At 50.5% G+C, this 19417-nt stretch overlaps 2 protein-coding genes across 3 annotated transcripts; both read left to right on the forward strand.

Moving 5' to 3' along the window:
• Positions 1-1598: 1598 nt before the first annotated feature.
• On the forward strand, positions 1599-3502 carry LOC128589021 (uncharacterized). 2 transcript variants are annotated; one of them, XM_053595892.1, is made up of 3 exons: positions 1599-2757; positions 2956-3176; positions 3364-3502. In XM_053595892.1, the coding sequence occupies exons 1-3, from the start codon at positions 2339-2341 to the stop codon at positions 3369-3371; spliced, it is 648 nt and encodes a 215-aa protein (XP_053451867.1). In that variant the 5' UTR covers positions 1599-2338; the 3' UTR covers positions 3372-3502. The 2 variants fall into 2 exon arrangements, with proteins under 2 accessions (XP_053451867.1, XP_053451868.1); XM_053595893.1 differs by having other exon boundaries at positions 2956-3083; positions 3364-3501.
• On the forward strand, positions 2987-18651 carry SPINT1 (serine peptidase inhibitor, Kunitz type 1). Its single transcript, XM_053595875.1, has 10 exons — positions 2987-3924; positions 14866-14993; positions 15214-15352; positions 15444-15614; positions 15723-15749; positions 16075-16200; positions 16299-16349; positions 17047-17217; positions 17327-17374; positions 17807-18651. The coding sequence occupies exons 1-10, from the start codon at positions 3447-3449 to the stop codon at positions 18010-18012; spliced, it is 1545 nt and encodes a 514-aa protein (XP_053451850.1). The 5' UTR covers positions 2987-3446; the 3' UTR covers positions 18013-18651.
• Positions 18652-19417: the final 766 nt, after the last annotated feature.

Genomic DNA, 19417 nt, shown 5'->3' on the forward strand with positions numbered 1-19417 from the left:
AGGCACAGATAGTCAAATAACTTCCCCAGGGCCACACTGACAGTAAAAGGGCAAATGCAAGCATTAAACCCAAAAGTCTGAGCTCCACCCCTACCCAACCTGTCTCCTACTCTTCACAATCTGACCTTGATGGAGTTAGTAAACCTCTCTGCAAAGTGGAAACAATTCTTAGAGTTATCCTGCTCATTAGCAATCATATATGTCAAGTGACTGGAGGGAACACAGTAGACATCTCAATAAATGTTGAGTTTTTGATTCAGGCACGTTGAGTCTGAGGTGAGGGTAGAACTTGCAGAATTTCAAGTGCCTAAAGCTCAGTGTGTAGGTACTGAAGCAATGGGATTGGCCTGCTTGGTCTCACTCTGCCACTTAACTGATATATGACCTGACACATTAGTTGACCACTCTGAGCTTGTTTGCTCATTTATAAAATGGGGATAAAAATAGTACCTCCCTTGGTTTGTTTTGAATATAGGGTAATGTGTGGGAAGTGCTTTGGAACATGGGCATTGTCAGTACACATAGGTTCTTATAATGATGTGTATGACAGATGTAATGATATTACCCTGTACTAGGAATGGGAGGAGGCAGAGATCAAATTGCAACAAAATCGTTTCTTCTCAGTAGCTGCACAGTCATTTGCTTCATAATGGTGGTAGAACATACCATCATAACTCTATGTCCACCAGGGATTGTGGAAAAACAATCCAACAATCCTGAAAATCCAGAGAAGGGGAGACAGACCACAACACCATAATGTGGGTAAATGGGGGATGCTGCAGTTCTGCAAAAGAAAATGATCTAAAAGTTGGCTACAGGACCAACTAGGTAAAGTTGCTATAGGTGAGAAATTGGGTTGGGGATGGTTAAGCCATCACTAAAAGGTTTGGAATCTCTATTTTGGGAAAGCATTAAAAGGACTAACATTGATTGGTCTTTTAAGAGTTCTTCACTCAGCAAGAGTAATGAGCTTGGCTTCAAGAAGTCACAGTTTTGCTGCTGAGAATTTTTTTTTTTCTTCAGTTTTTGGCCAGGGCCGTGCTTGAACCCACCATCCCCAGTATATGGGGCCAGTGCCCTATTCCTTGAGCCACAGGTGCTGCCCCAAGAAGTCACAGTTTTGGCTCTGTAGTCACAGTTTTGGTGCCTGTAGCTCAGCGGTTAGGGCACCAGCCACATATACTAGAGCTGGCGGGTTTGAACCCGACCTGGGTCAACTGAACAACAATGACAACTGCAACAACAAAAAAATAGCTAGGCATTGTGGCAGGTGACTATAGTCCCAGCTACTTTAAAATAATAATAATGATGAAGAATTCCATAGTTTTGTGAAGGGTATCAACTCTTCGGTGAACTGGAACCTCTAAGCTTCCCAGAATGGCATTTCACTGGAAAAGAATGGCTAGGAATGTTACCACCCCAACCAGGTTCATCTGCCCACTACTCAAGAGGATGCCAGTAACCAGAGACAGACGGGCTTACAGCAGAGAAAGAGTTTATTTTGCATAGTGCTAAGCAGGGAGATTGAAGCAATTTGTCAAATCTGCCTCCCAGAGAATTGGGGAGGCAGGGTTTTTTTTTTTTTTTTTTTTGTAGAGACAGAGTTTCACTTTATTGCCCTTGGTAGAGTGCCCTGGCGTCACACAGCTCACAGCCACCTCCAACTCCTGGGCCTAGGCGATTGTCCTGCCTCAGCCTCCCAAGTAGCTGGGACTACAGGCGCCTGCCACAACGCACGGCTATTTTTTTGGTGCAGTTTGGCCGGGGCTGGGTTTGAACCCGCCCCTCGGTATATGGGGCCGGTGCCCTACTCACTGAGCCATAGGCGTGGGAGGCAGGGTTTTTAAAGACTGTTTGATGGTCCAATTCCATCCAAATTGCTGAAAAGAAAAAAAAAAAACAGTTTGATAGGCAGAGAGTTAGGTAACTGGGGTCTGCTAATTGGCTGGTTTCAGGGCAGGACCATCAGTCCTTTGGTGTGGGCCACTGTCTAGGTGGGTCAGTTACTGGAATGGAGGACCGTGGGTGGAGGGTCCAAGACCAGTTTGAGTCAGTTCCTTGCTCTGGGTGGGTTGTCTGGAATGCATACCTAGAAGACATCTGAGAAACTACTCCAGAGGACAGAAGCAGAGGAAACGGGGATTACCAAGCAAATGAGTGGACAGTGGCTGATAATTATCATTATTTTAGCTAAGCCAGCTCCTTCTCAGAGTTCTGGGTGCCCTTACTCTGTATCTCGCTTTGCACACCTTTCATCAATTTGTAAGGCCAGTTTCAGGAACATCCTTTTTGTGGGAGAGAAGAAACCTAAGCTACAAGGAAGGGGCAGCAGTAACAGATGGGAAGAGAAGCTCTAACACAAAACAAGGAAGGGCCTCAAAAAAGGGAACCACTGTGGGTCAAGCAGGGAGGCCTGGACGTGGAGAGCTTCCCAGAGCTGGCAAGGGCGGAGACGCTGAAGCAGACGTCCTGGATTCGTTACTGCAGATGCAGAAACCAGCTTCTGGGTTCTTCCCCGCCACCGAGTGGGAGTGATTTCCCGAGGATCGACAACCGACGTCCAGAACATTTGCAAGCAGCTTCCCCTTGTATTTCCTTCCTCTGCTCTTCCCAAGCGCCTCAGGCCTGGGGCTCGAGAGTGCTGGCCTCAGATGGGACAGGGAGGCTGGAGGCAGTCGCCCCAGAGTGCCGGACCCACGCTCGCCCAACTTCGCGGCGAGCGTCCGGGAAGCGTCCCGGCCTCCGGAATTCCCGGAGGTACTAATGGGGCGCTGGGCCCTTTCTCGAAGCTGGACGCGACGGAGCCTGCGAGCCCCTCCGGGGAGCAGGATGCCGGGGGTGGGGTCGGGGATCACCGGCAGGGCGGGCGGGCCGGGGCGCACCGGGCGTGGGCGGGGCCCGGGCGCAAGGGTTAATGGCTGCCCGGCCCCGCCCGCACTGACTCAGTTTCACCAGAAACCAGGGGGAGGAAGTGGCAGATCCTCCGCGCACAGAGAACCGGGGCGGAAGCTCAGGCCTGAGCCGCGCCGGAAGCCAGGACCGGAACCGCGGCCGGCCGGGCCCCTCCCCGCTCACCTGCGCAGGTAAACCGGGCCGCGGCCTGCGAGGCGGAGGCGCAGGCGGAGCGGGCTGGTGGCATGTTTGGCCCTTTGTTCTGTGCTCGTGCCGGTGTCCGGGTACGTGAGCTCCTCGGAGGTCCGTCTGTCCGTCCGTCTGGCAGCCGGGTCACCGGCGGGACCTCCTGCCCCTCTCGCTCGGGTTCTCGCGCTACCCCCACCCCGACCCCTCTCGGCCTGCCCTCCTACTTCGAAGACTCCCCAGCTCGTCAAGGGTGTCTCCTCCTCTCCTCCTCCCCTCTCTCAGGTCTCTAGCACCCTCGGAACCCAGAGGCCAGCACTGTGAAGGTGACCCTCGTAGGGAGGAGGCCCACGGCCCCTGGGAGGACAATGGCTGGCGCCCGCCTCGCCCCGGCCCGCCTCCCTGCGGTCACCGTGTGGCTCCTTTGTGCGCTCGGCCTCCAGGGCACCGAGGCCGGGCAGCCCCCAGCTCCCCCGGGGCCGCCCCTCGAGCCTCCGGGGCTGCCCGCGGGAGCCGTCTGCCTGGAACGCTTTACGGCTGGGGTGCCTGCCTTCGTTCTGGACACCACGGCCTCGGTCAGCAACGGGGCTACCTTCCTGGGCTCCCCTGCGGTGCGCCGCGGCTGGGACTGCGTGCGCGCCTGCTGCGCCACCCAGAACTGCAACCTGGCGCTGGTAGAGCTGCAACCCGACAGTGGGGAGGACGCCATCGCCGCTTGCTTCCTCATCAACTGCCTCTACGAGCAGAACTTCGTGTGCAAATTCGCGCCCAGGAAGGGTTTCATCAACTATCTCACGCTGGAGGTTTATCGCTCCTACCGCGATCTGCGGACTCAAGGATTTGGAGGTAAGGAGGAGGGTGCGGGGATGGATGGATTTGGAGAAACTCAGAAAAGGGGCTAATTATGGAGTCGGGGGGCGGGCAGCAGAAAGGAGTTAGGGCACAGAGTCCACTTCTACCCCAACTCCTCCTTAAAAGTAGGCAATATAAACAGTAAAGAAAGGAACGGGACGTGAGTCGAAATAAGTGATATCCTAGAGCCCACTGGAGGCAACCCCTAGGATCCCCAAACTCTAGCACTAATAGATAGGCTGAATGAGCGAGCTGGCTGGGTGAAGCCTGGTGTCTAGAAAGGCACCCTTCCAAACACTGTCCTGGGCACCTTGAGGTCCTGTCAAGTAAGGCTGGTCATGGTCTTCTCCAATGGCTGGACTTGGGACTGGTGAACATCTCTCTACCCCACGGGAACAGATTGGCCTTTTGGTGGTCCTGGAAAACTGCCAGATTCCAGAGACTAAAGAACAAGCCCAGGGGCGGTGCCCATAGTTCAATGGGTAGGGTGCCTGCCCACATGCACCCCTGCTGGTGGGTTCCAACCCAACCTGGACCTACTAAAACAAAAAAAATAGCTGGGTGTTGTGGTGGGGGCCTGTAGTCCCAGCTACTTGGGAGGCTGAGGCAAGAGAATCTTGAGCCCAAGAGTTGGAGGATGCTGTGAACTGTGACACCATGGCACTCTACCGAGGGTGACATAATGAGACTCTATCTCAATTAAAAAAAAAAAAAGAACAAGCCCAGTCTGCCATTGATCCCAACAGAGAGGTGGTGTTGTGGAGACAGTAAACTAGAGGCTCTGGGGTGGGGGTGAGGAGGATTGCTGGGTGAGTCAGCTGGTTGGAATCTATACCTGGTAGGGAGGGGTGTCAGCTGTCCAAGTGTGTGCCTGTCTGCCTGAGCCAGACTGGGCTCTCCCTGCTTAGCATCTGGTTGGCAAGCTTTGTTTACTTTCAGGGATAAGGGATGAGGCTCCTTCTCTTTCCTCCTGGGACTGAACAGTCATCTGGGATCAGGGCCTGCCTTCTCCATTCTCTCTTTCTTCTACTGTTCTGGGCAGATGGGGCTCCAGACCAGGGACAGGTCATACTGATAACCTCTGTTAGCACTTCACAGTTTACTGATTGCTGTGCCACACATCCTCTCACAAATCTCCAAAAGTCCTCATGACAAACCTCCAAAAAGGGTGTTATTTGTAGTCATTCCACTTTTTAGATAAAGAAATAGACTGTCATGTTAAATAATTTTCCCAGGATAGCACTACCCATGGTACATCTGGAATACATTCCCCGAGGACCTCCAAAAGTCTTCTGCTATTTTTCACACAAGACCACCTATCTAGCAGAAACCTATTGTTCTGAGAACCCAAGACTAGGGTGTCTAGTGCCCATGGCTGGGCTGGAGCCAAGTCTGGGATTGGTCTCAATTCTGGAAAGTGGAGAAAGGGCTTTCCTCTTCAGCCCTTTCTTGGGCTAGTCTCTATGCCAGGCTAAGAGTCTTTTCTTCTCCCTGTCTTTCCAGTAGCTCTCCTGGATCTCTTAAGAGAGGTGAGATGATGATTCCAGGGTTGTGGGGGGACACATCTGTGTGCTAGGCTGGGTGGCTGAGTCCCATTGGAACAGTGATAGAATAGAGCCTGTTCCACAAGGAAGTAGCAAAGTGTAGGTGGTGATGATTCCTATTGACCTGAGCTGCCTGTGCCCTTCCTGCACTGACAGAGGCCCCATGGGAGTCCTACTCCAGGGCAAGAGTCTGAAACTCTGGAGTCTGGTCAGGACCTGAGCTAGACTGGGACCACATGATCTTGGAACCAGCCTTCCTTATCTGAAAACCCCCAGGACATGCCTGGCTCAAGATAGGGTGAAGTGGGGATTTCCTGGGACATTTAGGGAGCTGGATAGGGCTTGGACTGAGTGTGAGCTCTGGGCTATTCTAGGCCATTGTAGGGTGCTGCAATACTTTGGGAAGTAGAGAAAGCTGTGTGTGTGTCAAGGGGCCCATTCTCACCCTGAGAGTCACCCTGAAGCATGCAATAGAGCCATTAAGGGCCTCCTGGAGGCCAGATAGATAGGCAGGCAAGGTGGAGTTGGTGATTAGGGCTTCTAAAACTTTTAATTCTTCTATTGGATAGAGAAATCCTCTTCCAGGTGGGTTTGTTTGTTCTGCTTTTCCTGCTTATGTCCAGGCCCGATTTCTGTAGCAAGGGGCTTTGCAGCTGGCTCTTCCTCCTCTCACCTTCTGCTCTCTGCACCTTCTATGGGGGAGTGGCTTTGGAGACGGAGTCTGCCTTTCCAAGAGAAGTCTTAAAGCCTGTTGGCTGGGGTAGAGCTGGTTTTATTGTCACTCTAGCCTTTGCTCTCTTGGAGGGTGGGAAGAAGGGAGTGGTAGGGCTGGGTACCTGCTCCTTGGTCCTGGAAGCTGGGGGTTGTAGAGGACAGAGTTGTGTGGGGGCGGGACTCAGCCCCTGATTCAGCCCTAGGTCTGATGTCTGTCTGACTCTGTCTGCTGCTTCTACCCTGGGGGCCCAGTAGGGCTAGCTTCTCTCTCTCCTCTGTAAACTACTGTCTATCTTCTTTCCCCTTTTCCAACAGCCGATTAAAAATGCAAGGAGGGAGAAATGGCTCCCCCTAGCTCACTACCCCCTCAGCTTTGTCTCTCAGGAGTCCTCTCCTAATTGCCAGCCAAGTCCTGGGCCAGGGAGTTGTTTCTAGACGGCCACTTTCTTGGAATTTTTTTTTTTCTTTTTTTGTTTATCAGGCCCAGGCGAGGCTGGAACCCACCCTCTGGTGTTTGGGGCCTGCAGGCTAACCACTGAACTATGGCGGCCAACTTAGACAGCCACTTTCTAGCCCTGTTCTCCCTGTCTTCTTTCCCCAGACTCCCTGAAACCCAGTACCCCCTTTTCATTATTGTAGGCCTCTGTACCATTTGACATATTTCTCTCTTAACCCCCTCCCTTCCCATCCCTTTTGTTGGCAATAGTGTCCTGGTCTTCTCACTTCCATTGCCACCTCTATGAAACTCCCATTAGCTCTGATTTCTCTGCCTCATCAAAGAGGAATCTCTGTGACTCCCCAACTGCTCTTATCTTTTTTCCTTCTCTACTTCTTTTGTGCCCACTCTTACACTTGAAATAACCTTCTATAGAGCCTCTTTGGAGGATAGTTTGGTAATCTATTAAAACTGTAGATGTAAATAACAATTCCACTTATAGGAATTCATCTTGTGGCTGTACTTAGACATGTGTGAAACAACTTACCAGCCAATTATTTATTGTAGCATTGGGCGGCACCTGTGGCTCAAATGGGTGCAGCGCCTGCCCCATATGCTGGAGGTGGCGGGTTCAAAGCCAGCCCCAGCCAGAAACTACAAAAATAAATAAATACATACATATTGTAGCATTGTTTATAATCTCGAAGAATTGGAAATAATCTCAATGTCTGTTCCTATAATGGAACATTATGATGCTTTTTTCATTATAATAATGATAATAATAATAAAAACCCTAATGCAGCATGATTTAGTTCTTGGGGAGAGAAAGAAAGAGGCAGGGAGAGAGAATCTAAACCAGGAAACTGGTAGGGACTGGTTAACTAAATTATAAATTGTGATACATTCATACACCAGTACTATAGGAATAATGACAAAAAATAGGAAACTTTGTATTGTTATGGAATGATTTTTTTTTTTTTTGAGACAGAATCTCACTCTGTTGTCCTGGGTTGGCTGCCCTGTCGTCATGGCTTACAGCAACTTCAAACTCCTGGGCTCAAGCAATCCTCTTGCCTCAGTCTCTGGAGTAGCTGGAACTATAGGTGCCCACCACAACACCTGGCTAGTTTTTTCTATTTTTGGTAGAGACAAGGTTTTGGTCTTAGGCTGGTCTTAAACTCCTCAAGTGATCTTCTGGCCTCAGCTTCCCAGAGTGCCGGGATTAAAGCTGTGAGCCACTGCACCCAACCTGATTTTTCAATATATTATATTTAATGGTTAAAAACAAGATGAATAGGGTGGCGCCTGTGGCTCAGTGAGTAGGGCGCCGGCCCCATATGCCGAGGGTGGCGGGTTCAAGCCCAGCCCCGGCCAAACTGCAACAAAAAAATAGCCGGGCGTTGTGGCGGGCGCCTGTAGTCCCAGCTACTCGGGAGGCTGAGGCAAGAGAATCGCGTAAGCCCGGGAGTTGGAGGTTGCTGTGAGCTGTGTGACGCCACGGCACTCTACCCAGGGCGGTACAGTGAGACTCTGTCTCTACAAAAAAAAAAAAAAAAAAAAACAAGATGAATAGGGCGGCGCCTGTGGCTCAGTGAGTAGGGCGCCGGCCCCATATGCCGAGGGTGGCGGGTTCAAACCCAGCCCCGGCCAAACTGCAACAAAAAAATAGCTGGGTGCTGTGGCGGGCGCCTGTAGTCCCAGCTGCTTGGGAGGCTGAGGCAAGAGAATCACTTAAGCCCAGGAGCTGGAGGTTGCTGTGAGCTGTGTGATGCCACGGCACTCTACCGAGGGCCATAAAGTGAGACTCTGTCTCTACAAAAAAAAAAAAAAAAACAAGATGAATAACTCGCATGCTTATAAATTTAAATTCTTTCTCTCTCTCTCACACACCCACACACATACACACACATACATAAAAGAGGATGCCTTTAGGATAAGGAATCTAGGGATTCAGGAGAAAAGGGGACTTAATTTTCACTAATTTTTTGTACCTTTTGAATTTTATATCATATGCGTGTATTACTTAAACCAGTGTTTTTCAACCTTTCTTATCTCACAACACACTCGAACCTATAGTTAAACTTCTGTAGCACACTTAAATTATGTTGATAAAAAAAATATATATATATATTTACTATGCTTTGAAAGTTCTTTCGAAAATAATTTCATTAATTATCTTTAAAAATTTTTGTGGCAGGCTCAGCACCCGTAGCACAGTGATTAGAGCTCCGGCTACATACATCAGGGCTGGTGGGTTCAAACCCATCCCTGGCCTGCTAAACAACAATGACAACTACAAAAAAAAAAATAAAAAATAGCTGGGTATTGTGATAGGCGCCCATAGTCCCAGCTATGTGGGAGGCTGAGGCAAGAGAATAGCTTAAGCCCAAGAGTTTGAGGTTGCTGTGAGCTGTGACGCCAAGGTACTCTACCAAGGGGGACATAGTGAGAATCCGTCTCAAAAAAAAAATTTTTTTTATGGCACACTAGTATGCCACATACCAGTTGGAAATTACTGATTTAAACTAAAACACGAAAAAGCTCAAGAATATTAAAGTAATCAAAATCACACCTCTAAGCAGGTAGATGGTCTATAGTATAACATTTTGGAGAGAGTATGAGCTGTGGAGTCAAACAGACCTGGCAAATCCCAGCTCTGCCATTTAGAAACTAAACAACCCTGGGTAAGTCATTTATCTTTTTTGGTGTCATCTTTCTCATCTGAAAAGAGGGTGAGGATATAAGTATGGCAGGGTAGTTACCAAGGTAAATGATGGAGACTGGGGGACAACAAACTTTGAGCCAGGGTCAGTCACTCACGCCTATAATCCTAGCACTCTGGGAGACTGGGTGGATTGCTTAAGCTTAGGAGTTCGAGACCAGCCTGATCAAGAGTAAGACCTACACTACTAAAAATAGAAAAAAAGCTAGCTGGGCGTTATGGGGGGCACCTATAGTCCCAACTACTCAGGAAGCTAACACAAGAGGATCACTTGAGCCCAAGAGTATGAGGTTACTATAAGCTATGACGCTCTGGCACTGTAGCCAGGGCAAAAAAAATGAGACTATGTCTCAAGAAAAACAAAAACAGGCTTGGCACCTGTAGCTCAATGGTTAGGGCATCAGCCACAAACACCAGGGCTGGCAGGTTTGAACCTGGTCCAGGCCTGCTAAACAACTATGACAACTACAACAAAAAAAGTAGCCAGGTGTATGGCGGACACCTATAGTCCCAGCTACTTGGGAGGCTGAGGCAAGAGAATCTCTTTCAGCCCAAGAGTTTGAACTTGCTGAGGGCTATGACACCATGGCTCTCTACTGAGGGCAACATAGTGAGACTCTGTCTCAAAAAAAACAAAACAAAAAAATTAGCTAGGCATGGTGGCATGTGCCTGTAGTCTTAACTACTTGAGAGAATCGCTTGAACACAGAAGTTCAATCAGGCTATAGTGAGTTATGATTGCACCATTGTGCTCCAGCTTGGGTAAAGAGCAAGACCCTGTCTGTTTTAAAGTAAAGAATAGGCTGGGCTGGACGCAGTGGCTCACACCTGTAATCTTAACACTCTGGGAGGCCAAGGCAGGCAGATTGCTGGAGCTCAGGAGTTGAGATCAGCCTGAGCAAGTGTTGTTGTACTCATGCCACCTATACGAAAGACTTGGACCCCACTTCAGGTGTAAATCAGATGGTGATTTATTACACCTGCGCAGATGGGCTGCCGCCCCGAAGGGCAAACGGCCCCGATGAGAGGAGCAGGCTGTCTTTTTGTGCTACGTGGCAAGCCAAGCAAAAACAGAAGCAGAACGTGGCTGGTTATAGTCACAGGGGTGGGGTTACAGTCAGGGGGGCTCAGTTGGCATGGGGACAGCTTGAGTAAGCTTTTACCATTGTTTTCATTGCTAGGGGGTTGGAGTAAGTTCAGGGGGGTTACAGAACCTGGGAAATTCTGCTCGAGTGAGTTTTCACTATTGTCTGACAAGGGAGCCAGGGAACTCAGAGAGAACTTCCTTGTTCTGAAACCTGTTCTCAGAATTAACCCAAGGGTGGCGGGGTTGAGATGTGCGGGGACTCAAGCTGAGACAGTTAGGGGCCTTTAGGGGTCTTTTTGCTGGTCGGTTATTACAGTGTGAGACCCTGTCTCTACTAAAATAGAAAAATTAATGGGCCTTTGTAATGGGCACCTATAGTCCCAGTAACTTGAGGCATGAAGATTGCTTGAGCCCAACAGTTTAAGGTTGCTGTGCGGTATATTGATGCCACAGCACTCAACCCAGGGCAACAAAGTGAGACTCTGTCTAGAAAAATAAAAAAGTATATAAGAGATGGTGGGCTGGATTTAGCCTGCAGACCATAATTTGCCAACCATAAAGGTAAAATCCCTAGCGTGCTGTCCACGATACACTCAAAAAAAGTGGCCTTTTTTTTTTTTTTTGAGACATCGGAGTCTCAAGCTGTTGCTCTGGGTAGAGTACAGTGGCATCATAGCTCACAGCAACCTCCAACTCCTGGGCTTAGGCGATTTTCCTGCCTCAGCCTCCAGACTAGCTGGGACTACAGGTGCTCACCACAACGCCTGGCTATATTTTTGTTGCAGTTTGGCTGGGGCTGGGTTTGAACCTGCCACCCTCTGTATATGGGGCCGGCGCCCTACCCACTGAGCCACAGGCACCGCCCAGTAATATACTTTATTTATTTATTTATTATTATTTTTTTTTTTTTGGAGATGTTTCCTTTATTATTTTTATTTATTTATTTATTTATTTTTTTGGCCAGGGCTGGGTTTGAACCCACCACCTCCGGCATATGGGACCGGCGCCCTACTCCTTGAGCCACAGGCGCCGCCCTTTTTTTTTTTTTTTTTTTTTTGAGACAGAGCCTCAAGCTGTCGCCCTGGGTAGAGTGTCGTGGCATCACAGCTTACAGCAACCTTCAATTCCTGGGCTTAAGTGATTCTCTTGCCTCAGCCTCCCAAGTAGCTGGGACTACAGGTACCCACTACAGCGCCTGGCTATTTTTTGGTTGTAGTTGTCATTGTTGTTTGTTAGTCCTGGGCTGGATTCAAACTGGCCAGCTCTGGTGTATGTGGTTGGCGCATTAGCCACTTGAACTACAGGCACCCAGCCAGTAATATACTTTTAAATTGGTCTCTGACCCTGGCCTCTCCGGAGTGTCCATGCCCATGTCCCACTGCCTGTTGGTCTTAATGTCTTTTCCTGCCTCAAATTCCACTTCTCTGTGATTGAAGCCACATGTTCCCTCTAAATCTGGATTTGCTTTTGCTTGTGCCCCGTTGGCCCATTCCCAGAGCCTGGCAGGGGGAAGCCTGAAGCATCTGTCAGCACTATATCTCATATCCTCCTCTTCATTCCTTTGGCTACTCCAGGATTCAGGCTACTCTTGTTGCATCTGCCCTGAACCGCTGGACTGGTCTGACAGCCAGCCTCCTCGCTTCACAGAAGTACTCATGAACAGACGGAAAAACAGCTGCTGCCCAAGCTCAGGAGTGCCCCTGCCACCCAAGCTCGGGGCTCTTTCCCTAGAACACTTGGGTTTTCCTCGTGTTTCTAGGAGGTCAATGTCTGGTGCAGCCAGGCCCTCCAGGAATCTGCTCCACTGCTCATGGCCAGTGTTTGTTCCCTTCCTCTACCACCAGTTGTTTAATATTTGAATACCACTCTTTCTGTGTCCAGGCCCCCTGGCCTGGTATCCAGGGTGCTTTGAGATCTACCCCAGCCCAGCTGGTCTCCCTACTGTCTACCAAACTAACCTTGTAAATTCCTAATTCTTAGCTTTGGTTCTCATAGTTTCTATTGTCATCAATAGTGCCTCCCATTCTTCTTCACAATCAAGCAGATAAAAACAATCAAACCCTTTCTTCTCCAGAGAGCCTCATCTGCCATGGCCTCCCTTCTTTGAATGTCCACTGCCTTATCTTGTGCACATACTGTTTCATGTTGTTTGCTCTTAGTCTGCCGAACCGGTCTGTAATCCCCTTAAAGGCAGTGTATTCCCTTCTTATGGCTACTATAACAAGTTACTAAAAACCAATTAGCTTAAAACAATAGTTTTTTTTTTTTGAGACAGAGTCTCATTATGTCGCCCTTGGAAGGGTGCTGTGGCGTCATAGCTCACAGGAACCTCAAACTCTTGGGTTCAAGCAATTCTCTTGCCTCAGCCTCCAGAGTAGCTGGGACTATAGGCACCCAGCACAACGCCCAGCTATTTTTAGAGACAGGATTTCACTCTTGCTCAGGCTGGTCTTGAACCTGTGAGCTCAGGCAATCTATCCACCTCGGCCTCCAAAGTGCAGGGATCACACTTTGAGCTGCAGCTGGCCCTAAAACAATAGAAATTTATTTTCTCTCAGTTCTATAGGCCAGAAGTTAAAATCAAGCTGTCAACAGGGACATGCTCCCTCTGCGGACTCCCAGGGAAAATTCTTCCTGTCCTGTCCAGTTTCTACTGGCTCCAGGTGTACCTGGCTTATGGCAGCATTACTCTAATCTCTGCCTCTGTCTTCACATGGCCTTTTCCTCTTTCGTTCTGTCTTCTCTTCTGTTTCTTTTGAGGATACTTGTCATTGGAGTTAGGGCCTAACCAGCTAATCCATGATGATGTGATCTGGAGATCCTTGGCTTCATTACTTCCACAAGACCCTTTTCCCACCTAAATCACATTCACGGGTTCCAGGGCTTAAATGTGGACATATCTTTTGAGGGGGCCACCATTCACCCAGCTACAGGTATGGATCCTGCTTTATACCTGTCATCCTTCCCCTGCCCCTAACACTGAGACAGAGGAAGCCTTGGACACAGGTGCCGTCAGGTCAAGGGAGGACATGGTTCCCTCAGGACCCCTCATAACTAGAGGCAGAGTCTCTCTGAAGTACAGAGGAATCCTCTTCCCATGGCCACTCATCCTGGGTATCAAGGCCTGCTACGTTGTCTACCTTGTTTCCTTGGGTAAGGGGGGTGGTGGCAGTATGTGATTAAGGCCTCTCTGTCCAGATGAGGTGGGGTTCTCAGTAGCAATCTGGACCCGAGGCACAGTGAGGGGTGATGGGGTTGTTTTGTTTTGTTTTTGAGACAGAGTCTCAAGCTGTCGCCCTGGATGGAGTGCCGTGGCTTTATAGCTCACAGCAACTTCCAACTCTTGGACAGGATTGATCCTCTTGCCTCAGCTTTTCTATTTTCAGTAGAGAAGGGGTCTCGCTTTTGCTCAGGCTGATCTGGAACTTGTGAACTCTAGCAATCCACCCACATCAGCCTCCCAGAGTACTGGGATTACAGGAATGAGCTATTGCGCCCAGCTGGATTTTTTTTTTTTCCAGGCAGAGTCTCAGTTGGTTGCCCTGGGTAGAGTGCTGTGGCATCATAGCTCATAACAATCTCAAACTCTTGGGCTCAAGCAATCTTCTTGCCTCAGCCACCCAAGTAGCTGGGACTATAGTTGCCTGCCACAATCCCTGACTGGTTTTTCTATTTTTCATAGAGTTGGGGTCTCACTCTTGCTCGGACTGGTCTGGAACTCCTGAGCTCAAGCATTCTTTCCACTTAGGCCTCTTAGAGTGCTAGGATTAGGGTTAGCCATCATGCCTGGCCTCCTTATTTAACTTAAAAAAAAAAATTGTTATGGCACCAGCCACATACACCAAGGCTGGCGAGTTTAAACCTGGTCTGGGCCAGCTAAACAACGATGACAACTGCAACAAAATATAGCTGGGCATTGTAGGGAGTGCCTATAGTCCCAGCTACTTGGGCAGCTGAGGCAAGAGAATCGCTTACACTCAAGAGTTTGAAGTTGCTTTGAGTTGTGACGCCACAGCACTCTACCGAGGGCGACATAATCAGACTCTGTTTCAAAAAAAAAAAAAAAATTGTTACTTTAACTTTTTAAAGCAGTTAACCCAAGTACCTGGTCATTGTAAAAAATAGGAACAAGCTCACTCCCTCAAATATCTATGTATTTTTTCCCCTAAATATCAGGTGGCACATGCTGTTTAGTAATTTGCTTCAGGAAGTGGGTTTTACAACATAAAAATGTCTTCTGTATACCAGAGACATAATGTCTCTGCATAGACAGTGAGAAGCTGATTTTGTCATGAGCTCCCACCTGTACCCCTTGCAGGCTGCTGAGTCCCAAGTAGGTCTAGGTTCGGCCCATACTGCCACCACCCCCCCTTACCCCAGAAGATATCTGGTCCATTCCATGACAGCTGACCTTACCTCACGTTCCCCCCAGGGTCCCAGATCCCCAAAACCTGGGTGGGAATAGACTTGAAAGTACAGCCACAGGAACCCCTGGTGCTAAAGGATGTGAACAACACCGACTGGCACCTGCTGCGGGGTGAGACAGACGTCAAGATAGAGGTGAGACATTGGGGTGACTCCCCCCTTAGCCTCCTGGAGCCCCTTTCCAGGGCCATAGGCCAACCAGTGCTTCCAGGCGGGGTGGAGTAGAGAGAAGCTGAGGATGCATTTAATACTAAGTCCCTCTGATCTCCCCAGGGGGCCTGTGTTGACTGAGGGGGCCTGGGGTGGACTGAGGGCATTAGGATGTACCCAGCCTGATGGCCACTCCTGTGTGTAGAGGAAAGATCCGGACCAGGTAGAGCTGTGGGGACTCAAGGAAGGCACCTACCTGTTCCAGCTAATAGTGACTGACTCAGACCAACCTGAGAACACGGCCAATGTCACAGTCACTGTGCTGTCTGCCAAGCAGACAGAAGGTGAGGGAGAGGTGGGGAGGCAGTGCCTGAAGCCACCTTGCTCTGCAGACTGGCCCTGCAGACCCCCCCCTTACAAGCTCTTCTCCCATAGACTATTGCCTTGCATCCAACAAGGTGGGCCGCTGCCGGGGTTCCTTTCCCCGCTGGTACTATGACCCCACAGAACAGATCTGCAAGAGCTTCGTCTATGGAGGTTGCTTAGGCAACAAGAACAACTACCTTCGGGAAGAGGAGTGTATGCTAGCCTGCCGGGGTGTGCAAGGTGGGCATTTGAGAGGCAACTGGTAAGGAGGTGGGCATCCCCCAGTCATCTCATCCCTATTGGACCCTGGCCATGCCTCCTCTCACTTGTCTGTTCTCTCTCTTCTAGGCCCCTCCATGGAAAGGCACCATCCAGGTGGGCTTTACTCTTTTCCTATTTCCTTCACCCCTGCCATGTCTCCAGCCCCATCCGTTCCCTGGCCAACCTGCCTTGGCCCAACCCATTCCTCCCCTCATAGTATGTGGAAGAACTGCAAACACCCCACCCCCTTCTAGCCCATCATCCTCCTATCAGGGTGTGCCAAATTCATACCTAGGAGGAGTCGGGTTGGTGGAAAGGGGGTGGGGAATTTGTTGTGATGCCGGGTCGGGGAAGAAAGACTGAAGTAGATGATGAATCCTTGGAGCTTGCTCTGTGCTTGAGCCTGACCTCATCCCCACCCGGTCCTGCCCCCATCCAGTGTGCTCTGGCACCTGTCACTCCACCCAGTTCCGCTGTGATGATGGCTGCTGTATCGATAGTTTCCTGGAGTGTGACAACACCCCTGACTGCCTTGATGCCTCTGATGAGGCCACTTGTGAAAAATGTGAGGCCTGGGGAATGAGGGGTGGGCAGCAGATGGGGAGGCCCTGATAACTCTGCCCTGCACCCCTGGGCAGACCCTCTGACCTTTCATCTCTGCAGATACCAGTGGCTTCGATGAGCTCCAGAGCATCCATTTCCCCAGTGAAAAAGGTGAGATCTTCCCTAGGTCCCCTAGGTCAGGGCATATGCTTGGCACTGCCATCCTCACTCATTCTGTCCAGCAGTGCGCACAGTTCTCCAGATAGTAGCCTGTTCCCTGGCCGGCTCTGGTGCTCTCTTCTGTGGTGCTGTGTTTTCCAAGCATCACTCATTCTCTGAAGAACCATACCCATCATATATCACCAAGATGTTATTTATTTAATCAATTAATTTGTTTAACTAATAATTGAAAAGGAAATTTCAAGGCTAGCCACACTGGCTCATGCCTGTAATCAATCCTAGCACTCTGAGAGGCTGAGGTGGGTGGATTGCTAGAGCTCAGGAGTTCGAGACCAGGGCGGCGCCTATGGCTCAAAGGGATAGGACCCCAGCTCTATATGCCGAAGGTGGCGGGTTCAAACCCAGCCTCAGCCAAAAACCACACACACAAAAAAACAAAAATAACTATGAGCCGATGTAGTTTACCTTGGTACCTAAGATTATTGTACAAGGTTTGTCTTCCTTGCTCTTGGCAACACTGTAAATAGGCTATCTGTTTCTGGGGTCCCTCAGGCCCTCCGGCTGCCACAGCTGCCCTGAGCACAAGGTGGGTTGGGAGGTGGTGGGCAGCAACTGTGTGGAGCTTGGCAGATGGTGGCAGGAGACCCTAGGCACTCAGTCGGCACTTGGCCTGCACCTTACCCTCCAGGGCACTGTGTAGACCTGCCAGACACAGGACTCTGCCAGGAGAACATCCCACGCTGGTACTACAACCCCTTCAGTGAACGCTGTGCCCGCTTTACCTATGGTGGTTGCTATGGCAACAAGAACAACTTTGAGGAAGAGTGGCAGTGTCTTGACTCCTGTCGAGGCATCTCCAGTGAGTGAGGCTGTGATGGGGCAAAGGTGTGGTGGAGAGGATGGCACTGGAGGGTCTGGGGCACAGGGGAGCAGCTGAGTGCTGACTGGTCTCTACCCTTATTCTACAGAGAAGGATGTATTTGGTCTGCGGCGGGAAAGCCCCATTCCCAGTGTAGGTAAGCCCTGGTCTGTCCTGTTACCAAAGTTGACATGGAGGCATCAACTCAAGGAATCAACTCCACCTGATTGGTTGTGACTGTCTAAACCTGTGTTGAGATGGATCCTGAGACAGAGTACCACAATCAAATAGTGATGCTTGCCATGGGCAAGAGAGAGAAGTATAGTAAAGTGCATGGCAGATGTCTGCATCAGAGTTCCAGGCCTTTCCCTAAGCTACCTGCAACTTGGAGCCAAGACCTGAGGCCCACAGAATCCCTCTGGGCTCCCTGATGGAGCCATTCAGTTGCTCGGTTGTGGAGGGTCTAAATTGGGTGCCTGGGTCCTTCCACACTGGCATCCATTTGACTTGGTCCTTTCCACAGAGTGGGGGTGTGGGTGTCAGAACCAGCAGGCCCCAGGAGCTCCTTGTTTCACTCTTTCTTCCCCAGGCTTTGTGGAGGTAGCCGTGGCAGTGCTCCTGGCCACCTGCATTGTGGTGGTGGTAGCCATCCTGGGTTACTACTTCTTCAAGAACCAGACAAAGGACTTCCGCAGACATGACCACGAGCCACTGCCAACCCCTGCCAGCTCCACTGTCTCCACTACTGAGGACACGGAGCACCTGGTCTATTATCACACCACCCGACCCCTCTGAGCCTGGGGCTCTTGCCATCTCTCACGTGGTCCTGCTTTCTACTTGCCAAGACAGACTGGGCAGGGGAAAACTTTAGGACCAGACACCCTCTGCCTGTTTCCCTGGCCCACTCTGCCTCAAAGGCCTGGACTCTAGCCCCTCTTGGAGGAGTCTCAGCTAAGCTCAGGTTCTGAGGAAACTCAAGGGTCTGGGGGTATCAGAAAACCCTTAGGCCGGAAGTACCATAAGTAAATGGACCTGCCTGTCCAGGAGTTCTGAGGAAGTTGGAGTTTTGTTTCTTGTTCAGCGCTGCCTGCCCCTGTCCCACCAGGTGGTGACAGAAGCTGGAGGCTCCAACCCTGTCCTCCAGAGGTTCCCTTGCATACTGTGTAATACAGGGCTGGGAGGAAGGACTTCCCTGTGTAGTTTGTGCTGTAAAGAGTTGCTCTGTGTTTATTTAATGCCACGGGGTGGGTGCAAAGGAATGACAGGTGCTCTGCTTGTTCCCTAATCTTCCCCCGGGATGGAGCTTTCCACCCTTGACCAGCCCCACCCTGGCCTGGATGGGCAGAGCCAGAAGAGGCTCAGCTGCATCCTGCACCCCACCCCCACTTCCCACTATGCCAGTCTACCCACGGGGTAATAAAATGGTTTCTTCTGTGGGGTTTCAGCCTCTGTTCTATGGGCCAGGAGGAGAGAGGTTGTTGGGGGGAGATGCAACTGCCCTGTCTAACTGGTTCAGGCTTTGGTCACCTCGCTGAGCAGGTTTTCCCACTTCTCTCGAAACTGCCCTGGCCCCTGAGGGTGGGGACAAGTGCCAAGTTTGACCACCAGAGGGGAGGGGTGAGAGGGCCTGGGGGAGTAGGGGGTGTGGGGAGGCTGCAGTGCTGCCGTATAAAATTATTTCTTCCTGGTCTGAGCCTCTCCTCAAGCCTGTACAGTCACTGAGGGTAGTTATAACCTCATGTGCATGTGGGGTGGGGGAGGGACACACAGGCTTGATCTGGGGCCCTCTTATCTCCACCCAGCAGGTCCCAAGTCACTGGCCTTCTCCCTCCCCACCTATAGAAGCTTGTCTTCTGCACAAGAATGCAGCCCCTGCCCATTCTGAGCTGTTGCCCAGGAGGCTCTAGTGGAGGTACTCTATACTCCGACCCATGCCCCATGCCCCTGCATTTGTTCAAGCAGCCTCCTGGTGTGCAAAAAAGAAAAAAAAAAAGTTGGGTGGCGCCTGTGGCTCAGTAAGTAAGGCGCCGGCCCCATATGCCGAGGGTGGTGGGTTCAAACGCAGCCCCGGCCAAACTGCAACAACAAAAATATAGCCGGGCGTTGTGGTGGGTGCCTGTAGTCCCAGCCGCTCGGGAGGCTGAGGCGAGAGAATCGCGTAAGCCCAAGAGCTGGAGGTTGCTGTGAGCTGTGTGACACC

The sequence above is a fragment of the Nycticebus coucang genome, chromosome 6 (genome assembly GCF_027406575.1).
Source record: "Nycticebus coucang isolate mNycCou1 chromosome 6, mNycCou1.pri, whole genome shotgun sequence".
In the NCBI taxonomy this organism is placed as follows: domain Eukaryota; kingdom Metazoa; phylum Chordata; class Mammalia; order Primates; family Lorisidae; genus Nycticebus; species Nycticebus coucang.